Source organism: Cryptomeria japonica, chromosome 8 (genome assembly GCF_030272615.1).
Source record: "Cryptomeria japonica chromosome 8, Sugi_1.0, whole genome shotgun sequence".
NCBI lineage: Eukaryota > Viridiplantae > Streptophyta > Pinopsida > Cupressales > Cupressaceae > Cryptomeria > Cryptomeria japonica.
The window spans coordinates 114,085,077-114,104,353 of record NC_081412.1 but is presented as its reverse complement, the minus strand read 5'-3'; the positions used below and the strand labels follow the sequence as shown (position 1 = coordinate 114,104,353).

Genomic DNA, 19,277 nt, shown 5'->3' with positions numbered 1-19,277 from the left:
TGTGGCTTAGAACGTCTTGTGGTGGCTCATGCGGTGGCCACTCAACAAACATGAGCCGATGAAAACGAAGAGGCGAAGGTTGATGAAGAAGAACATTATGCTTGGTGTTTTTCCTGGTTGGTTTGATAGAATAACTAGAATAGTCTTTGATTATAGGATAGGACTTAAAATGATGTAATGTCTAGGTTTGGTTTTCAATCCTGACCGTATTTTGGTATATATGTGGGTATTGTTGATAAGTATTCTAGGAAATTTTCTCAGGCTCTTCCAATTTTCATTTGTCTATGTCAAGTTTGAAAGCTGAACAACTATGCAGGACATATGGGTTCTCTCAGTTATGGGTTTTATGGACAAATTCTATAATTTTTTGTTATTATTAATATAATGGGAGCTGGCCCAATCTAGCTATTTACTTACCGAAAAATAATATTCTCCATTTCATAAGAAGATAAATATGATAAATTAATAAATACAATTTATTAATTTATTATTCATATTTATGGGTTAGGTAATTAAATAAAATGAATCTATTTAATAATAGGCAAAAGGAGGCAAATAAAAAAAAATTATTTAAATTTACTTTTTAGAAGGGTTAGTAGGAAAGAGGGTTTAATTAATTAAACTTGATAGGAAAATAAGTCAAAATGATGTCTAGAGACCTTAATTTGGTCATATTGATTCAAATTGGGCAAAAATGGGAGGAATCAAAAGGAAAATGGGAAGAATTAAGAAAATTAGGGCAAAATAGGTAAATCAGGTCAAAGCCGGTCAAAGGACATGAAATAGGACCAAAATGATGTAATTGGATAGGAAAATGGGTCAAAATGATGTTATGAGACTAAAATTGGGAGAACATGATGCTATTAGGGTAGGTTTTGGGAGACAGTGATGTCGCGGGATCAAAATGGGAGCAAACTGAAATCATTGGGATAGGTTTTGGGATGAATTGATGTCATGAACTCAAAATGGGGATGAAATGACATCAATGGGATGGATTTTGCGACAAATTGATATCATGGAATCAAAATGGGGAGAAAATGATATCAACTAGACAAAATATGGGAAAGAAGAAATGAGACAAGATCGACGAATAGTGAAGACTACACGCACGATATGTTAAAAAATTGGAGACGTAGGCGTTGATCATTTTTGTTGTATAAACATTGCATTATGTGTTGATGATATGTTATTCATTGGTAAAGGGGAAGGTGTGATTTTAGTACTAAGATCTCAGTTCGCTACTAAATTTGAAATGGAAGATCTTGGTGTAGCTAAACACATTTTTGGGATGGAAATTAGAAGAGATAGAGTGAACAAAAATCTATGGCTAGGATAGAGAAAGTATGAAAATTCAATTTTATAGAGGTTTAACATGTAGGATTTTAGAACATTATGTGTTTCCTTTATAGTTGGAACAAATTTATTTATTTTAAAAAGTCCTACATCACCATCAAATATGGAAAGCATAAGCAAATTGCCTTGCCATAATACAATTGGAAGTTTAATGTATGCTATGGTCTTCACTAGACCAAATATTGCCCAAGTAGTGGGAGTTCTTTCTAGACATATGTCTAATCCAAATAGAGTTCATTGGACGCAATTAAAAGAGTCTTCAGATATTTAAAGGGTACCTTAGAGTATTCTGTGTGTTATTGTAGTAATTTTATAGGACATGAGACGTCCCTTGATATTCATGGTTATGATTCAAATTGGGCAGGTGTTGTTGATAGGAGAAGATCCACCAATGCTTATGTCTTTACTTTATTTGGTGGTGCAATCACATAGATGAGTAAGTGATAGATTGTAGTTGTTTTGCCACTATTGAAGCAAAGTATATGGCAACTACTCATGCTTGTAAATAATCTATTTGGTTGAAGAGATTCGTTACCTTTTGTTTGCTTCTTCTATAAAAAGGCGAGTCATTGGGCAAAGAAATGCCCTTAGAACACCAAGATAGATCCCAATAAAGGACCTATCGTCTAGAAACCCAAACCTGTGGAAGCAGATACCCAAAATAAGAAGGGTGATTTCGTGCACCAAAAAGGACCTTATGGGAGCCACAAAACCAATAAGAAAAATGTTGTTCAACATGGCCAGAACAGTGAGGCGAAACAAATAGGTCGGGAGGAAGATAACAGAGAAAGTATTCATGGCGATCAAAACCTTGAGGCCAAGGACAGATCTGAAGATCACGTCTAAGGAGGGTCCTTATTAGGTTGTAGAGGATATAGTTAAGGAGAATGTGATCGCTAAAAAGGGAGAAGAACATGTTTTGGTTGAGGATTTGGAGGAGGGAGAACTTCCCTAAATCCCCACAGATTCAAGGATATGGAAGAATTTTCTTTTAAAGATCAAAAATATTCTTTGGTTCTTGGATCATTGTTTGCTAATCTTGAGCTCAATGATCTCAAGAAAACCTTGGAGGATGACTCTTCATCACAACATTCCACCTATAACCTCCTTGAATTTGACCCGAATATTATTATCCTGGATACCCTATAGGCCCCAAAGGTTGATAGTGCTACGGGTTTAGAGGGAATTGAATTTGATGAAGAAATGAGCTACACTAAGGTGTTGTCGAAGAAAAATAAGTCTTAGTAGAATCCTGGAGTTACAACTTGTAACAGAGTGAAGGCAGACTGTGGTGGGCCACCTCGAAGTGCAGGGAGAAAATATAACAGATGGCAAAGACAGAAGGAGTGCATACAGAACATAGCAGATGGATCACAGAAAATGATCCATGATAGTCTATTTAATTCCCTTGGTAAGAAATGAAGATCCTATCTTGGAATATAAGAGGTCTCAATAATAGTCCTAAACAGGACATTGCCCGTAATATAATTAGGGATCATAGACTGGATATTTTATTTATTCAAGAAACTAAAATGTAGAAAGATAAGGTGGAAAAATTAAGTTCTCTAAATTTTGTGAATCTCAAGGGAGCAGCTCTAATGGGGCTTCTGGGGGAGTTGCTACTCTCTGGAATACCAAGTTTATTCATGGTATTCCTATCTATCACAATAGTAACCATGTAGCTACATTGTTTAAGCATTTAAGGGATGGGTTCTCTTTGATCCTTTCCAATGTGTATGCTCCCAATAAATTTTGCAGGAGGAAATTTCGGCTAAATCTCTCTTCTTTTCGTAGCCGTTATCCCAATACTCCTTGGCTGATAATGGGGGATTTTAATACCCCTCTCACAGAAGCTGAGAAATTTGGGGGATCCAAGATACAGATTGACAGCAAATTGGACTTAGCTAACTTCATCAATGGTCAAGGTCTGGTTGAATTGGATTTATCTGGAGCTTCTTTCACTTGGTCCAATCGTCGTGTTGGTACCGACCTGATTCAAGTTAGGCTTGATAGGGCCTTGATTTCTATTGAGTGGATCCAGCATTAAATTTGTTCTCTAAATTCTATGGTTAGAAGTGGATCTAACCACTTTCCAATATGTCTGATGGCTCAGCCTAAACATGGTTCGCGAAGGAGGTTTCCGTTTAGATTTGAGAAAATGTGTCTATCCCACCCAAACCTTTCCACTAGTGTGAAGGATTGGTGGAATGTTCAAGTGGATGATTCTGTTATGTTCTGGGTTGCTAAAAAGTTAAGGTGAGTCAAGGAGAGGGTTGAAAAGTGGAATAGAGAAGTTTTTGGGGACATCTTTGATCATAAATCTGCTATTCAAGAGGAGTTGGTCCTAATACTAAATAAAGTCCAAAATGAAGGATATGTGAATGATAGTTTTGCTAAGGAAAGTGAGGTTTTGTCCAGATACCACAATATTATAGCTCAGGAAGAGACCTTTTGGAGGCAGAGATCTCGAGCCTTATGGCTCAAGGATGGTGATAAAAACACCAGATTCTTCCATATCTCTACCCTTAAACATAGGGCTACAAATAGAATTGACCACCTGATGAAGAATGTGAGAAGATTTGATAATGAGCATGAAATAAGTAGAGTTGTTGATTTTTTTGTTGCTCTTCTGAAGAAAGTTGCGTTGTTGGACCTGGAGGCTCAGAATATGTTGGTTGGTGCTATACCTAAAATCCTATCTGGGAGCCAAAATCATATTCTTGTTGCCAATCCTTCTAAGGAGGATATTAGGAGTGTTGTCTTTTCTTTTGACCGCAGTAAAGCTCCATGCCCTGATGGCTTTCCTATGTTTTTCTTTCAACACTTTTGGGATGTGGTAGGGGAAGATGTGTCCAATGTTGTTAAAGAATTTTTTGGAGCTAGATCTCTGCTGAAGAAATTGAATGCTACCTTCATTGTCCTCATTCCTAAGAAGAAAGGGGTTGATAATTTGGATGCTTTTAAGCCTATTAGATTGTACAACTCCTTCTACAAAATTATTTCCAAGGTCCTTACATTGAGGTTGCTAGGTGTTCTTCCTCTTCTAATCTCCCCTCAGAAAAATGTCTTTGTGCCAGGAAGACAGATTCTTGACTCCATCATCATTGTTCATGAAAACATTCATTCACTTTTGGAGGTGAAGTCTCAAGGCTTTCTTCAGAAATTGGACATTGTTAAATCTTGTGATAGGGTGGATTGGTGCTTCTTAAAAAAAATTCTTCAGGCTTTTGGTTTCTCTGGAAAGGTTATTAGTTTGATTTGGTAGCTCATTTCCACTGCCTCTTCTATTGTTATTGTCAATGGATCGTCGTCCCACTTCTTTAGAACCTCGAGTTGTCTTAGGCAGGGTGATGCCATATCGCCTATTCTTTTCACTCTAATGGTGGAAATTTTGGGGAGATACATTCATAAAAAAGTTGTGGAAGGATCGCTGAAAGGTCTCAAGTTGTCCTCTACCAATTTGATTTGCTCTCATCAACAATTTGTTGATGACACCATTTTAATGGGTAGCTCTTTTTTTGGAGAAGCCAAAGTCATCAAATTGATTCTCAACATCTATGAAAAAGCCTTTGGACAAATGGTTAATAGAACTAAAAATTTTATCTATTTTATCAACACCCCTGAGTAGCACCAAATGAAGATTACTAACATTCTTGGCTGCCTCATTGGTAAGCTCCCCTCTACTTACCTGGGCCTCCCTCTAGGATCTAAACCTTCTAAGTCCTTCTAGCAATATTTAATTAATCGATTTAATAGGAAGTTGGCTTGGTGGAAAGGTACCCTTTTGAGTCGGGCTGGTAAAAGTCAGTTGTTGAAAGCTACTCTTCAGAACCTCCTAGTGCATGCTCTCAATTTGTTCAAAATTCCCTCTAAATTTGCTGAAATTATTGACAAAATTTAAAAAGGATTCCTTTGGTCGGGGGTTGAGGAAAAGAGAAGAATCCCTCTAGTTTCCTTGGAGAATGTTTGCAAGCCAAGGAGATTTGATGGATTGGGAATTAGAAGCATCAAAACCTTTAATAATGTTATTTTGGCTAAACAAGTTTGGAAGTCTAATGACTGTAGAAGGGAATGGAACACCTTATGGTATAATAAATATCTCTCTAATGTTCATTCTTTGTAGGATTTTTTGAGTTCTTCTCATATCCTTGTTGGATCTCATCTATGGAATGATATCCTCAAGGATGGGGATGTGGTTAGCTAGGGAGCCTATTGGAAGTTGGGGAATGAAAGAAAAATTTGGTTTTGGGATGATTGTTAGATCAGGAATCACTCACTTGCTTTTGATCCTACTTTGGGATCTTTGGCTTCTCTTGGCACTATGGTGGCTAACTATTGGAAGGAGGGTAAGTGGGTTAATCTTCTTGTTATTAATCCTTCTTTCACCCAGTCACAAATTTCCCTAAATTCTTTTGGTTTGGAGGAAAGTGTGGAAGATGAACTAATTTGGAAACTCAATCCTAATGGAAAGTTTTTTGTGGCTTCTACGGATGTCTGTAATGAACCCCATGTGTCTTGGTGTTCTAAATTTTGGATTAAGGACCTTTCTCCTAAGGTCAATATGTTTTTTTGGCTCCTCTTTCTTAATAAAATCTTAACTACTAACAATCTTGTTAAGAGGGGCTTTTCTATCCCAAATAGATGCTACTTGTGCTTGCAAGTGGCTAAATTTGTGGACCATTATTTTTACATTGCTCTTACACCTCTGAGATTTGGAGTCTAGTGTTTCAAAAAGGAGATCTTTGTTGGACTTTATCAAGAGTTGTTAAGGACCTCGTCCACCAATGGAACCCGCCCTCAAGAAATCCCTTCATAAAGAAACTCTGGTTTTTTGTGTTTCCTCACATGGCATGGGGTTTATGGAAATAACGTGATAATCGTATCTTAAAGGATATCCATCTCTCTTTTAATATTGTCTTCAAGAAAATTTCTAGAGCCAATCTTTGATAACCTCTCGGTTGTTAGCCCTAATGTCCTCTCTCATAGTGGTATCCTTAAGGAGTATGAAGCCAATGTTGTCAAGGACTGGGATTTTGGTCATTATATGGTTACACCTAAGGTCAACCCTAGGGACAACATTAGTTGGAACTTCCCACACCAAGGATGGGTCAAAATCAATTTCGATGGTGCGGCTAGAGGGAACCCTGGTCAAGCTGGTTGTGGTGGGGTGATACGGGATCACTACGGAAACTTCATTTCTTCTATTTCTCTCCCTCTAGGTAAAAAGATGAATAATGTTGTTGAAGCCATAGGAGCTTATTACAGTTTAAAACTTGCAAAACAGAACAACTGTAAGCTTGTTTGGGTTGAGGGGGACTCAAAGAACATTATCAACTACCTTAAGGGCAATTCAACTCCGGCTTGGAATGTTGATATTTGGATGAAAAAAGATAAAATATTATTAAAACCTTTGATAAATGCATGTTTTTCCCTGTTTACAAACAAGCCAATATAATTGATGACTTCCTTGCCAACAGGGGAGTGACATGTAAAGCCCAGCTTTGTTGGACACATGGTGACAGGTTGGACTCAAAATTTGTGATGCATATGCTCCACGAGCAAAGCCAGGGGAGTAAATTTAATGATTACTAGTGCTATAATGACTTTGAGTGTTTCTAGAACTATTAATACCTTTCGTTCTGAGATAGGTGGCCACAGAGGACATAAGAATCAATGCGAATTTATTTCACATGCTTTGTGGGCGATTTCATACATTTTCTGGAGGTTTGCTTTAACTCTGGAAATTCATCGCATAGAGTATTATAGAGAGCTCAATAAAATGGGTGGTGCGAGAAAAAGAATTGAGTCACCTAACTGTGTGCAGATTAAGAATGAAAAGAAGCTATGGCACATTCTGAAGAAAGGTGGGTTCACTACATACATTGAGAGGCTTCAAGGGTGAAATCAAGATGTTACGAGATATTTTGCTAAAAAATAGAAGGATGGAACGATGGCTCTTCATGGTCGGAGGGTCCTAGTTGATGAAGCCCTTATTGCATAGGTCACTAGGTTATCTATGGATGGCATGAAGTATTACAAAGATAGGGTGTACACAGAGCAAGATGTACAAAATTTCCCCAAGGAGGAGGAGGAGTAGGCTAAAACTGTTAAGAAGACGGCCAGCTACTATGATATTGTGGTCATCAAGTCTTTCTGGCAGAAGCTTCTCAAGGTAATTATGAATTACCTTACTTTGGATGGTCAGTATACTAGGGTGTATGGCCACCACTTTGTTATTCTGAATCATTTCCACCATGGTGTGAAAATGTATTTCACTTTCTACCTCATGTTTGCTCTTAGGGTTAATTTCAATGACCACCGTAAGATCCCTGCTAAGTTTCCCATCGTGTATGAAGGCTTGTTAGTTCTTATTGATTCCCATTTCCATCCTCTTCCTCCTCTCAATTATTTTATCCATAATTCTTCTGAGAATGATGAGACTAGTATGAGAGAGTCTGATAATGATGCCTCTGAGTCTAGGTCTGATGAGAATCCCCCTCCCCTGAAAAAAGCTAAAATGGAAATTCCTTTGAGATGTAAACCCAAGAAGAGGAAAGGTTCCAAAGGTCATAAGAACATTGTTATGTCCTCCTCCTCTACTTTGGTTGAGAATGGCTCCCCCTCTTCTACTGAGAAGGCAGATGATGTTAAGAACCCTGATAACCCTAATGTCTCGGCCTCTCCTTTGTCCTATAAGGAGACTGGTAATGTGGGTGTGGGTGGTATTGCAGACCTTCATCCTAAAAGTGATGAGCTAAATGATAAGAGGGAGGATTATGAAAATGTGTTGGGGATGGCTCGTGATCATGCAATTGACACCTTCAATTTATTCAAGTGGTTGTTTCATGAACTTAAAGAGATTCAGATTAACCAAAGAGCCCTGGGAAGCAAAATGGATTCTCTCCCTACTGGTTCTTCTCTTGGTAATCTAAATAACAATGGGAATTGGATTGAGGCTGAGAATAATTCGGTCATGAATTGTATCGAGAAAATAGGGGAAGGGGTTGATCAGCTGAAGACAAGGCTGGAGGAATGCATCACCCAGGTTGAGGAAGGCTACAACAAGATCTAGGACACCCTCAAGGCCATTATGTTTACCAGTCACAAAATTGTTAAACAATCTGCAATTGTTATGAGTACCATGGTGAATAGTTTGGAACAACTGAATAAGGTTGTTGTTTTTATTGGTGATGAAGTTGAGGTGGCTCGAAGTGGTGAAGGACCCTACAAAAGGACCGGAGGGAACATGAAGAAAAAGGTGGCCTTTCAAAATTTGGATCATAAAGCTATGAAGGTTATTGTTGATACAATGAATTCCATTAAGGCTAAGCTCGTTGACACACTCAGAAGCCTAATGTAATTGGGTTGTTTTCTGTTGCTGGTTCTTTCTATGTTTGGGTTTGGTCTTTCTATTGTCTTTTTGTGCCCGGCTGGGCTTTTGTTGTCTCTTTGGCTGCTACTTTTTATGCCTATCCTTGTAGCCCATTTTGTTTTGGATGTTTCTTTATAATTCTATACCTCTTAGAATCATTTTGTAAAGGGTTTCAAGACACCTTGAAAACCTATTTTTGCCTTATTCCAAAACAATTTACTGTGATAGTCAAAGTGTGATCTGCCGAGCTAAGAGCCCGACATTTCATGTCAGGACCAAACACATTGATGTTCAATATCATTTTGTTAGAGATATGGTTGAGGATGACATGGTGAAATTGGTTAAGGTAGATAATTTGATGAATAGTGTAGATCCTTTAACTAAGGTTGGAAGCACTGAGAATTTCAGATGTTGTTTAGAATCTATGGGCCTCTAGCAATTAAAACATGATGTTGTTACTCCTCCTGTTGCTATTGCAATGTGTTTGACAAGTGAGATATTTGTTATGAAAATTGTGTCTCAACCTTGCAATAATAAAATATTACTATTTATAAATGAGTGTTGGGGACTACAAAGGGGGCGGGGGGTACCCCCTTATGAGGTTTGGGGGGCATGGCCCCCTCAATGGGGAATTTTGGGGGAAATGCCCCCAAATCCATATTTTATGTATAATATAACATTATGAATCTCGACTGTTTATCATTAGGTCATAGATCTAATAGTGTATATTTTATGTATTTTGTTTGCCCTAGAACATGACTCTATTTTATGAGGGCACTGTATTATGACTGTGTATTATGATATATTTTGAGAGTCTGATAGCTATTAAGTTGTCTATGGATATATATTGGTGATACTCTCATGAGAAGCTTTCTTTGCAAGCATATTGTAATATGTTATTGATTTTTTAATAATATATTGGGTAGATTTTAGAGTGTGGGGTTTTTCTCTCGAAAGGGTTTTCGCAACATAAATCATTGTATTGTGGTATGCATTCTATATATCCTTATTTTTGTTAAGTTTATATAGTCATTGTAAAGATCTAAAATATTTTTACATTATCCTTCTCTCAAGATTAGTGTAGGAATTTGTTCTACTACCTTAACTCACTTGGGACCTAGCTAAGGCTGACATATATCATTCCTCGGGCTTGGAGTTAATATATAATCATCCGTTGAATTGAGTAGCACGTGGATAAGTAGTTAGGGATTTAGGAGTTAGGGACTTATAATCTATAATCAATTTTGCATGTTGTATGTTATAAGCCTGTGGTGGCCTATGATCCTGCATGTGTGGCCAATGGATTCTATTTTAACTTGCATATGAGAAGTCCTATGGGCATGTATTATTTCTATTTTGGACTAATAAAGTTGCTTATTTTTTGTAAATGCCTCTGTTGTGTTGAGTTTTGTTGTAAGGTTGGATAGTCTATTCTGACTCTCCAACCTTGATTGCATCAGTGGTATTAGAGTGATATTTTAATCCTTTGGGAGAGAGTATTTTGGAAGATTCTTGTGCAGGTAAATCCTTAACCTAAGGTAGATTACAAGTGTTGTCAGCAGAGCACCAAATTGTGAGGCAATTTTAACCCTATAGACAAACCATCGACCTAAGGTAGTTGCACCTGATTTGAAGAAAATATGCTACTGAGGAGGATACCTATTATGGCCAGTGTTGCCAAAAGTATAGAGGAAATGAGGGACCTAATGAGGAAAATGAAGAATAAGTTGGATACTATTGAGGAAGATAAATGAAGGGGCCTAAACCATAGATTGAAGGAGTAGAGTAATGGTGAGGAGCAGAGCATCTTGGAGCAAAATGAAGAAAGCAAGGAAGAGGAGGAGTCAGACCAAATCAAGATGATAAAGGCTATCACCAAGATTGGGAAAAGGCCAAGAATAGATATTCCTAGTTATATCGATAGTTTGAGTCAAGAGGAGTTGATTGAAAGGATAAATGAGATGGAAGAATATTTTTAATATTAAAAAGTTAAAGACATAGAGAGATTTAAGTTTCAAAAAGCAAAACTAAAGGGGCATACTGCTATTTGGTGGAAAGAAGTTCAACTAAAGAAAAATCAAAGAGGAAAAGAAAGAATCACAAAATGGGATAGGATGGTGGTGAAATTGAAGAATCAATTCATACTTGTTGACTATTAAATATAAATGTTAAAGAGAATATCCATATTGGATACTGAGATCAAGGAGAGGTTGGCACAAAGAAAGAGCATGTACTAGACAAGGTGCAAGTTAGTAGGAAAGTGTTGTAATGTCATTATTGATAGTGCTAGCACAAATAATTTGGTCTTAGAGGAGGTGGTTCAGAAGATAAATTTGAAGAGGATTAAACATGCAAACCCCTAATGGATTGCTTGCATTCAAGATGATCATAAAATCCTAGTCAGTGAACAATGTCTACTCAAATTTGACATTGGATCATATAAGGATTAAGTGTTCTTTGATATCGTGTCAATGGATTCTTGTTATTTTTTATTAGGAAGAGCTTAGAAATATGATAGGAGGGCCATTAATGATGGAATAAAGAACACCTACATTGTGTCATTCAATAGGAAATACAAAGCCATTGTGCAGTACCTACTATCTTGGTGCCAAAGAAGGATGTGGAATGGAGGATGTGTATAGACTCTAGGACCATCGACAATATCACTATTTAGTACAAATTTTACTTTCTGAGGATGGATGACATCACGAATTGTTTGTGTGGTGTAAAATACTTCACCAAGATTGACCTCAAGAGTGGATACCATTAAATAAAAAATTGGCAAGAAGATGAATGGAAGACTATACTTAATACAAATGAAGCATTGTGTTAGTGGTTAGTCATGCCTTTTGGAATAACTAATGTGCCAAGTGAATTCATGTAGTTGATAAATGAATTATTGAATGAGTTCCTAAGTAAGTTCTGTTAGGGATCCCACAGATACTGAGAGGGGAGGGTGAATCAGTATCTAACCGGTAATTAAAATTTCTTAACTTAAAACATGCAGAACATAATATAACAGTGTACCGATATGCAAGAAATAATGCAATAAACAGAATCAAGAACATCCACATGAAAAACACACCATAACACAAGATGTTAATGAGGAAACCCGGTGTGGGAAAAACCTTGGTGGGATTTGTGACCCACAATATTCACTCATTGGCCAATAAGAGAATATTACTTACAATAGGGGCCTGCACATGCAGGAAGGCCAACTACCTAGAGCTCACTGCTCAATGGGAAGTCACACTCACTTACAATAAGGATTATACAAATCCAATATCTTGTACTGCTTTACAATAGCATCTTCTATGCCAGATTCAGTACTGGTTCCTACTTTGTTCTTTACATATACCTCTTGACCTATATTTCTCACATTAGGTCTGCCTAATATTTTTCTTAATACTTCTCTATCACATCACTCAAATGTCTACAATGATCTCTTTTATATATAAGAGTCATTTTACAATTTTCCAAGTCAGCTTACATATTTTTACAATAATAAACAAAATATAATATAACAAAATCCTGTCGACCTCTGTGCCAGTATACTTCCTTTCTTCTGTGTCAGTGTCAGTGTCCTGAGTGTCGGTGTAGAGTGTGATCTGCTGATGCTGGTATAATGCCTTTGCCGATGCCATAGGATTGCAAGGTTGCCATCAATGACAAAACCTTCAATCACATACAATGTCTCATTGGAGTGTGCATATGCCAACAATCTCCCCCTTTGGCATTGATGGCAACACTCATGAGAAATTTCAAAAAGTATCCAAAAATGTGTAGTCCAAAAATGTTACCAAAAATGTGAGTTACCAAAAAATGTGAGAGTTCCCCCTGAGCATATGATTCATGTCCTGTGATTTGAATTTTCTCATCCCACCACTCCCCCTTTGGCATCAATGACAAAGGTTGTCAAGATGTCAATAGAGTTTGTGGTTTCAACCTTGTAGCTGGGTAGTTATAATTTGAAAAAGATCTCCCAAAATTAAGTTTATACTATCCATGAACTTCTTGCTATCCTTTATTGTTGTTTCTATTCTCTTCACTGTACCGGTCAGATGCTGCAAGTGCTCTGTCGGTGTTTTGCTTCCCTGTATTAGTGCCTCAGAAACTTCCTTCCGTAGAGATGCTAGATAGTCCAATCTTGGACTTAGTTTGGATCTCAAATGTTTTGCCTTATTTATTATCCTTTCTTTCTCCCTTTCCAATTTGAGTAGTTCTTCCTCAAAATTTGTTATCTTCTCTTCAAAAACTAATAGTGTATCAGGTGAGTTGACAAAACTATCTGCAAGTTTATTGATCTCATCCTGTACCTTGCTCATTTTCTTGTCAATATCTACAGTCAAAAAGTTTGTTTTACAGGTATCTTTGTATAGATTTTTGTACTCTTTCAACAAATTACATAATTCTGGTAGAAGTGTGTCAAAATCTCTATTACACTTCTTTATTTGTTCATCAAAGAATTTTTGTTTTTCAATTTCTACCTTATCCTTCACTGAATCTTCCTTTATTTTCTCAATGTTTTCTGAGATGTATTTACACAGTGTATCCAATTGTCCTAAAGAATCTTTGTTATCTATATTACAGTTAAGTGCAATTACCTTCAAAATTGGTATGGTATCATCAATTGCTTTGTAAGCCTGTGAGTTGCAGTCGGTTATTTTCTTGATAGAGTCAAGTAGTACCTCAGTCACATTTGTTGATTTGTATCCTAATGATGATCCAACAATCTGAGTACTGGTGGAAGTAACCAAGCTTGTATTGACCTCTGGTAGGTCAGTTTGTGTCTGCATTTCTTTAAGCAATGGTTTTCCAACTTCACTAGTTGTCGGTGGCATTGTTTCCTTGTGTACCTGTTCCGGTTGTTGTTGTTCTGGAGCCTTTAGCTCTGTTTGTTTCTCTGTATGTTCCATTTCCTCAGTCTATTTCTCAGTCTCTACCTTTTTCTCTTTATCTTCTACCGGTTTATCAGTTTCCCTTGCTACCGAAGGCTCACTAGCCCTATCTGATTTATCAGTTGTATCTTTGTCTACTACTATGTTGATCTTCTGAGTATCAACATTCACAGTATATAGGACTTCAGGATTAGGATTATTATCCTCTACATCCATACTCTCGACTGTCAGTTGATCTTCAGTAGTTGTTAATTTTACCGGTGGAGTATTTAAAGAAGGTGGGGGTAAGTTGTCTCTAACCTTGATACTAGGTGGTCCACCAAATTTTCCTTTGCCCTTGTCTCTATCTTTCTGATAGAATTTGATAGGCTTGGGGTTCTTGTACTCTTCTTGTTTTTCTTTCTCAACCAGAAATATATCCCATCCATTTTATGTTTCCTTTGTCACTCCATTGACTCTTCCTGCCATTAGTGAAATATGTCGGTGTGCAGTAGAGAATACTGACCGGTTGGCCTTTGCAATCAAATCATCAATTTCTTGTGGAGAGTTTACTGGATATACAAGTAACTTTTCAATTATTATTTTCTTATCCAATTCTATCACTGCCTGTCTTCTTGCCTCCAATATTTTGAATAATTCATCTGGTATTTCATTGACTACTTCCATCAGAAATTTCTTGTACATATCCATGTGCAATATAACACTATTTTCAAATTGTTCTTTCTCATCAGGTGTTAGAGTGTCGTATATTTTCTCTATATTTTTCAATTTACCTTCCTCTGTGATTTCATTTAGCAGTATATCAAGAGGGGCCAAGTCTTTGTTTGTCCTTTTCTTCTTCTTGGATGTCAGTTTCTTCTTTGGTGTGTCCTTTCTAACCGGAGATCTCACAGCTTGTTGCTTTTGCCTTGTCTTCCTAGGTGAAGTTGTGGTTACCGGTGAGGGATCTCTTTTTCTTACAACTCTTTTAAAAGTTGTAGGCATGTCACTTCCTAAAGAAGTACCTACCGGTGATAGGTGAGTTTCAGGCTGTGGAGCTGCTAACTCATCCTCTGTTATGCCGGTTTTCTTCAATACATCTTCTTTTATGGCTTTTGCTTGTCTGGACCCTTTCCTTACAACTGCCTCAACCTTTTTCACCCTTTTCTTTGATTGAATTTGTCTTTCAATATTTTCTGCACTGCCAAATACTTCTTCCTTAGGTTCTCTGGGGGCTTCCAGAAGTGCTTTAGCATATGTTTCAACTATGTGACCATCTGTTTCATATCCCATCTTGGTTACCCAAACTATCCTTGGGATGACAGCTTCCATCCAGATTTCATCTTTCTTGATGACAAAGCATATATCATCTTTGTATTTGTCTACAATCTTCTGTGATAACCTTACTCTTTTCTTCATTTTGGTTTTTAATGCTTGAAAGAAGTCATTAATATTGCTTTCCTTGTTCTCACCCATGTTATTGAATAGTTCAGTCAATTGTTTGCCTACCGGTATGTCATATCCAAGTTCTTTGTAGCCTATACTGGGAACCTATTTTGTTATATGTAGCATTAGGCATACTAACAGATTTCCAAATCTGAAAGTTCCTTTCTTGTCCTTCTTGATCTTTCCAAGGTTGTCAATTAATTCATCTTTTAACCACTCACATATGTCAATTTTTGCATTGTCTGTGACCATATCATAAGCATTCTTAATGTATAAACTTGAAACTGAATTAAGTCTATTAGCATGAGTAGCTTTATACCCTAATATCATACTGATGAATCTTACATTGATATCTTTTACATCATTTACTCTCAGGGACCTTTTGTCGAATGTTGCACCAGTTAGGTTTATAACTAGGTCATTTGAAACTTTCTTGGTTTTATCTGGTCTTTTACCAGTGGTTGGTAACCCTGTGACAGCTTTCACAGCTTCCTTGGTGATTTTGTGAATTGCATCTAGCCAAAAAAATTCTCCATGTACCATGCTTAAAACTATCCTAATCACATCCTTTGGAAATTCAGGAATGCTAAGGATCTTTTTAAATCCTAGGGTCTCAATGATCTTGTGCTCATCCTTTACATTGCTGGTATTATCACATATCACAGTTTTATACATGGTTTTAATTTCCTCATCTCCTAACTTTTTGATGTTGCAATGGATGTACATTCCGGGGTCTTCAGCATATACAACTCCCTTAGGAATTTGAGAAAAAGCACCTAAGGTATCATCCTTCTTTGCTATCTCGGGAACTAACTGAAATACGGGCCTAGGTCTTTTTATTACCTCAACAACAGTAGGGTTTTCTATATATTCAATTGCAGAGGTGGTTGCCATGATTAAATACCTTTTACTGCCTTGGATGGATGATTGCTTGGAGTGTTCTTGCTTCTTGCTTGAAATGCCTTAGCTCGGAGTCTTCGCGCTCTTCAAAAATTTGAAATCTCAGTGAAATGAAATGGAGCCAAAACCTTAATTTTATAGTGTCTTTTCGCCATCTACCACATTAATTGCATGTCAGTTAAGTATTTACTTAACATTGTTTGTCGATAATGAGTAATTTCCAACTTCTTATCTCTAACCGAGGGAATAATAGCACATGTATCACTAGATTGCCAAACCCTCAAGGAAATTTTCTTCAATTTGATGAAGAACTTCCTGCCAGTGGAGCACTGCTTTGTCCTTCCGGTGAAGCATCACTCTGTTCTACCGGTGAAACAGTATTCTCAATATTTAGATCAGCTTTTCTAATCCATTGTTTTGAGAATTCTTGCTTAACCTCTTTAACTTTTTCTTTACCTTTCAAGCTAGAACTTTTGTTGTCTACCAGTGTTCCTTTACTTCTACAGATCTTAGCAATATGCCCAATTTTGTTACATGCATAACAAGTTACATTATTTTTCTGAATAGCTTTCCCATAACCTATGCCGGTTTGTGTCCTGCATTAATTAGATAAATGTCCAAATCTTCCACAAACATAACATCTCACATTCATTCTGCAGTTTTCAGAGTTGTGACCAACTTTGTTGCATTTAGAACATTGACCAGTGGGTGTGTTGATATTCTGATAATTTCTAGATCTACATTCATTTTCTCTATGACCATACTTATTACAGTTAAAACATTTACCATTGAATTTATAAGCATTAGGTTGTCTTACCGGTTTGCTATGATCCTGAGTATTTGCAATACCGGAGCTTTCACCAACTTCAAAGCCAATTCTAGAAGTATCACCTTTAGGTTTTTGGTTTTTCAGCAAGGTGCGAAGTTCCTCTGAGCTTTTCTTGAATTTTTCTTTGTGCTGGTTTGCATTTTCTAGTTCTCTTTCCAGGACTTCTTTTTGTCTCATCAGTTCATTTGAGTCATTCTGAGTATGCATCAGATCTGTCTTCAACATGTCATTTTCATAGCTAAGTCTTGTGTTCTCATTTGCTGCATCACTTAGTCTTCTGGTCAATTCTTCTTCATTCTTCTTCCTATCCTCAATCTCTTTGCAAAATCTCATAGTCATATCTTACATCTCATTCTTTGTTGTCATGATCTCTTGTTTCAACTTGCTTATCATATCATTAAGTGATTCCTTTTCATCATTCTCATTTTGCAATTTTTCACAGATTTCTCTTCTCTTATTTCTCGCAACAATAAAATTTTCTTGAAGTGCCTGAATGATGTCCTGAGCTGCTCTTAAATCATCTTCTAATTTGATATTTTTCAACTTTTCTGCATCATAGTCTGTAAGAGCTCCTTCAAGTTGCTTCATCAGATTTTCCATCTTTACCGGTGTCAAGATCTGCCTCAAGTTGTTAGGCTTTTGAAAATAGAGGACCAAGCTTTGATACCAATTGTTAGGGATCCCACAGATACTGAGAGGGGGGGGTGAATCAGTATCTGACCGGTAATTAAAATTTCTTAACTTAAAACATGCAGAACATAATATAACAGTGTACCGATATGCAAGAAATAATGCAATAAACAGAATCAAGAACATCCACATGAAAAACACACCATAACACAAGATGTTAACGAGGAAACCCGGTGTGGGAAAAACCTCGGTGGGATTTGTGACCCACAATATTCACTCACTGACCAATAAGAGAATATTACTTACAATAGGGGCCTACACATGCAGGAAGGCCAACTGCCTAGAGCTCACTGCTCAATGGGAAGTCACACTGACTTACAATAAGGATTATACAAATCCAATATCTTGTACTGCTTTACAATAGCATCTTCTATGCCAGATTCAGTACCGGTTCCTGCTCTGTTCTTTACATATACCTCTTGACCTATATTTCGCACATTAGGTCTGCCTAATATTTTTCTTAATACTTCTCTATCACATCACTCAAATATCTACAATGATCTCTTTTATATATGAGTCATTTTACAATTTGCCAAGTCGGCTTACACATTTTTACAATAATAAACAAAATATAATATAACAAAATCATGTCGGCCTCTGTGCCGGTATACTTCCTTTCTTTTGTGCCGGTGTCGGTGTCCTGAGTGTCGGTGTAGAGTGTGATCTGCTGATGCCGGTATAATGCCTTTGTCGGTGCCATAGGATTGCAAGGTTGCCATCAATGACAAAACCTTCAATCACATACAATGTCTCATTGGAGTGTGCATATGCCAACAAGTTCCTCATTATTTACCTTGATATTCTGATATTCAACAAGACAAGAGAAGAACATTTTCAGCATATCAAACAATTATTCCAATGACTGAGAGAAGACAAGTTGTTGATCAACATTAAGAAATGCACTTTCATGAAAATAGATCCAATCTATTGAGGATTTCTCATCTTAATAGAAGGATTGAAGATGGATCCTGAAAAAGTGAGAGCAATTGGAATGGCCAACACCTATAGACATGGGAGAGGTGAGATCTTTTCATGGCTTTGTAAGTTTTTTACCAAAAAATCGTTAGAAATTTTAGTACCATTTGCATGCCAATGATTGAAACCGTGAGAGAAGATTGGAAGGATTTTAAGTGGACATTCTGAGTATAGAAAATATTTAAGTTGTTGATCCCAAAGGTGATGGATTAATCAGTATCGGTCTTATTGGATTTCAATAAAAAAAATTAGGTAGATTGTGATACTAGTGGCAATGCAATATTTATGGTCCTAAGTCAAGAAGGAAGTCCAATTACATATTTTAGTTAGAATTTGAATGATGCCCTAAGGAGATACTTAGTTTATGATCAAGAGTTCTATGCCATAATTCAAGCCTTGAATAAATGGAAGCACTATCTGTAGCTGAAAGAGTTTGTGCTATATACTGATCATAAAGAAATCTAATGTATAAATAGTTGGGTAAATTAAACCAAAGGTATATGTGGTGGAATGAATTTATGAAGAGATATACCTATTGGCTTGATGATGATTTTTGTAATGGATGACTTTATGTGTTGTCATTGATGGCACATACACACACACATATGTTCACTTTGTCATAGTCATCTTAGTCAAGACAATCCAGTACTACTCCTAAGTCTTTGTATTGCAAACCAGTATCATTTGTATAGAGAAGTCCAACCGGCATGAAGGTGTCTAACCAATATATGTAGACAACCAGTATATGCAAGAATGACAATTGGTTTTGGTCATTTTCATTGACACCAGTTTGGAGATACTATGGAGATCGACAAGGAGGAAAATGGAGGACAAT

At 36.9% G+C, this 19,277-nt stretch overlaps 1 protein-coding gene across 1 annotated transcript; it reads left to right on the top strand.

Annotated features, from left to right (window-relative positions):
* The first annotated feature begins 3,175 nt into the window (after positions 1 to 3,175).
* Positions 3,176 to 8,425, top strand: LOC131857544 (uncharacterized). Its single transcript, XM_059210216.1, has 4 exons — positions 3,176 to 3,352; positions 3,467 to 3,609; positions 3,772 to 4,597; positions 7,991 to 8,425. Exons 1-4 carry the CDS (start codon positions 3,176 to 3,178, stop codon positions 8,423 to 8,425), a joined length of 1,581 nt encoding a protein of 526 aa, XP_059066199.1.
* Positions 8,426 to 19,277: the final 10,852 nt, after the last annotated feature.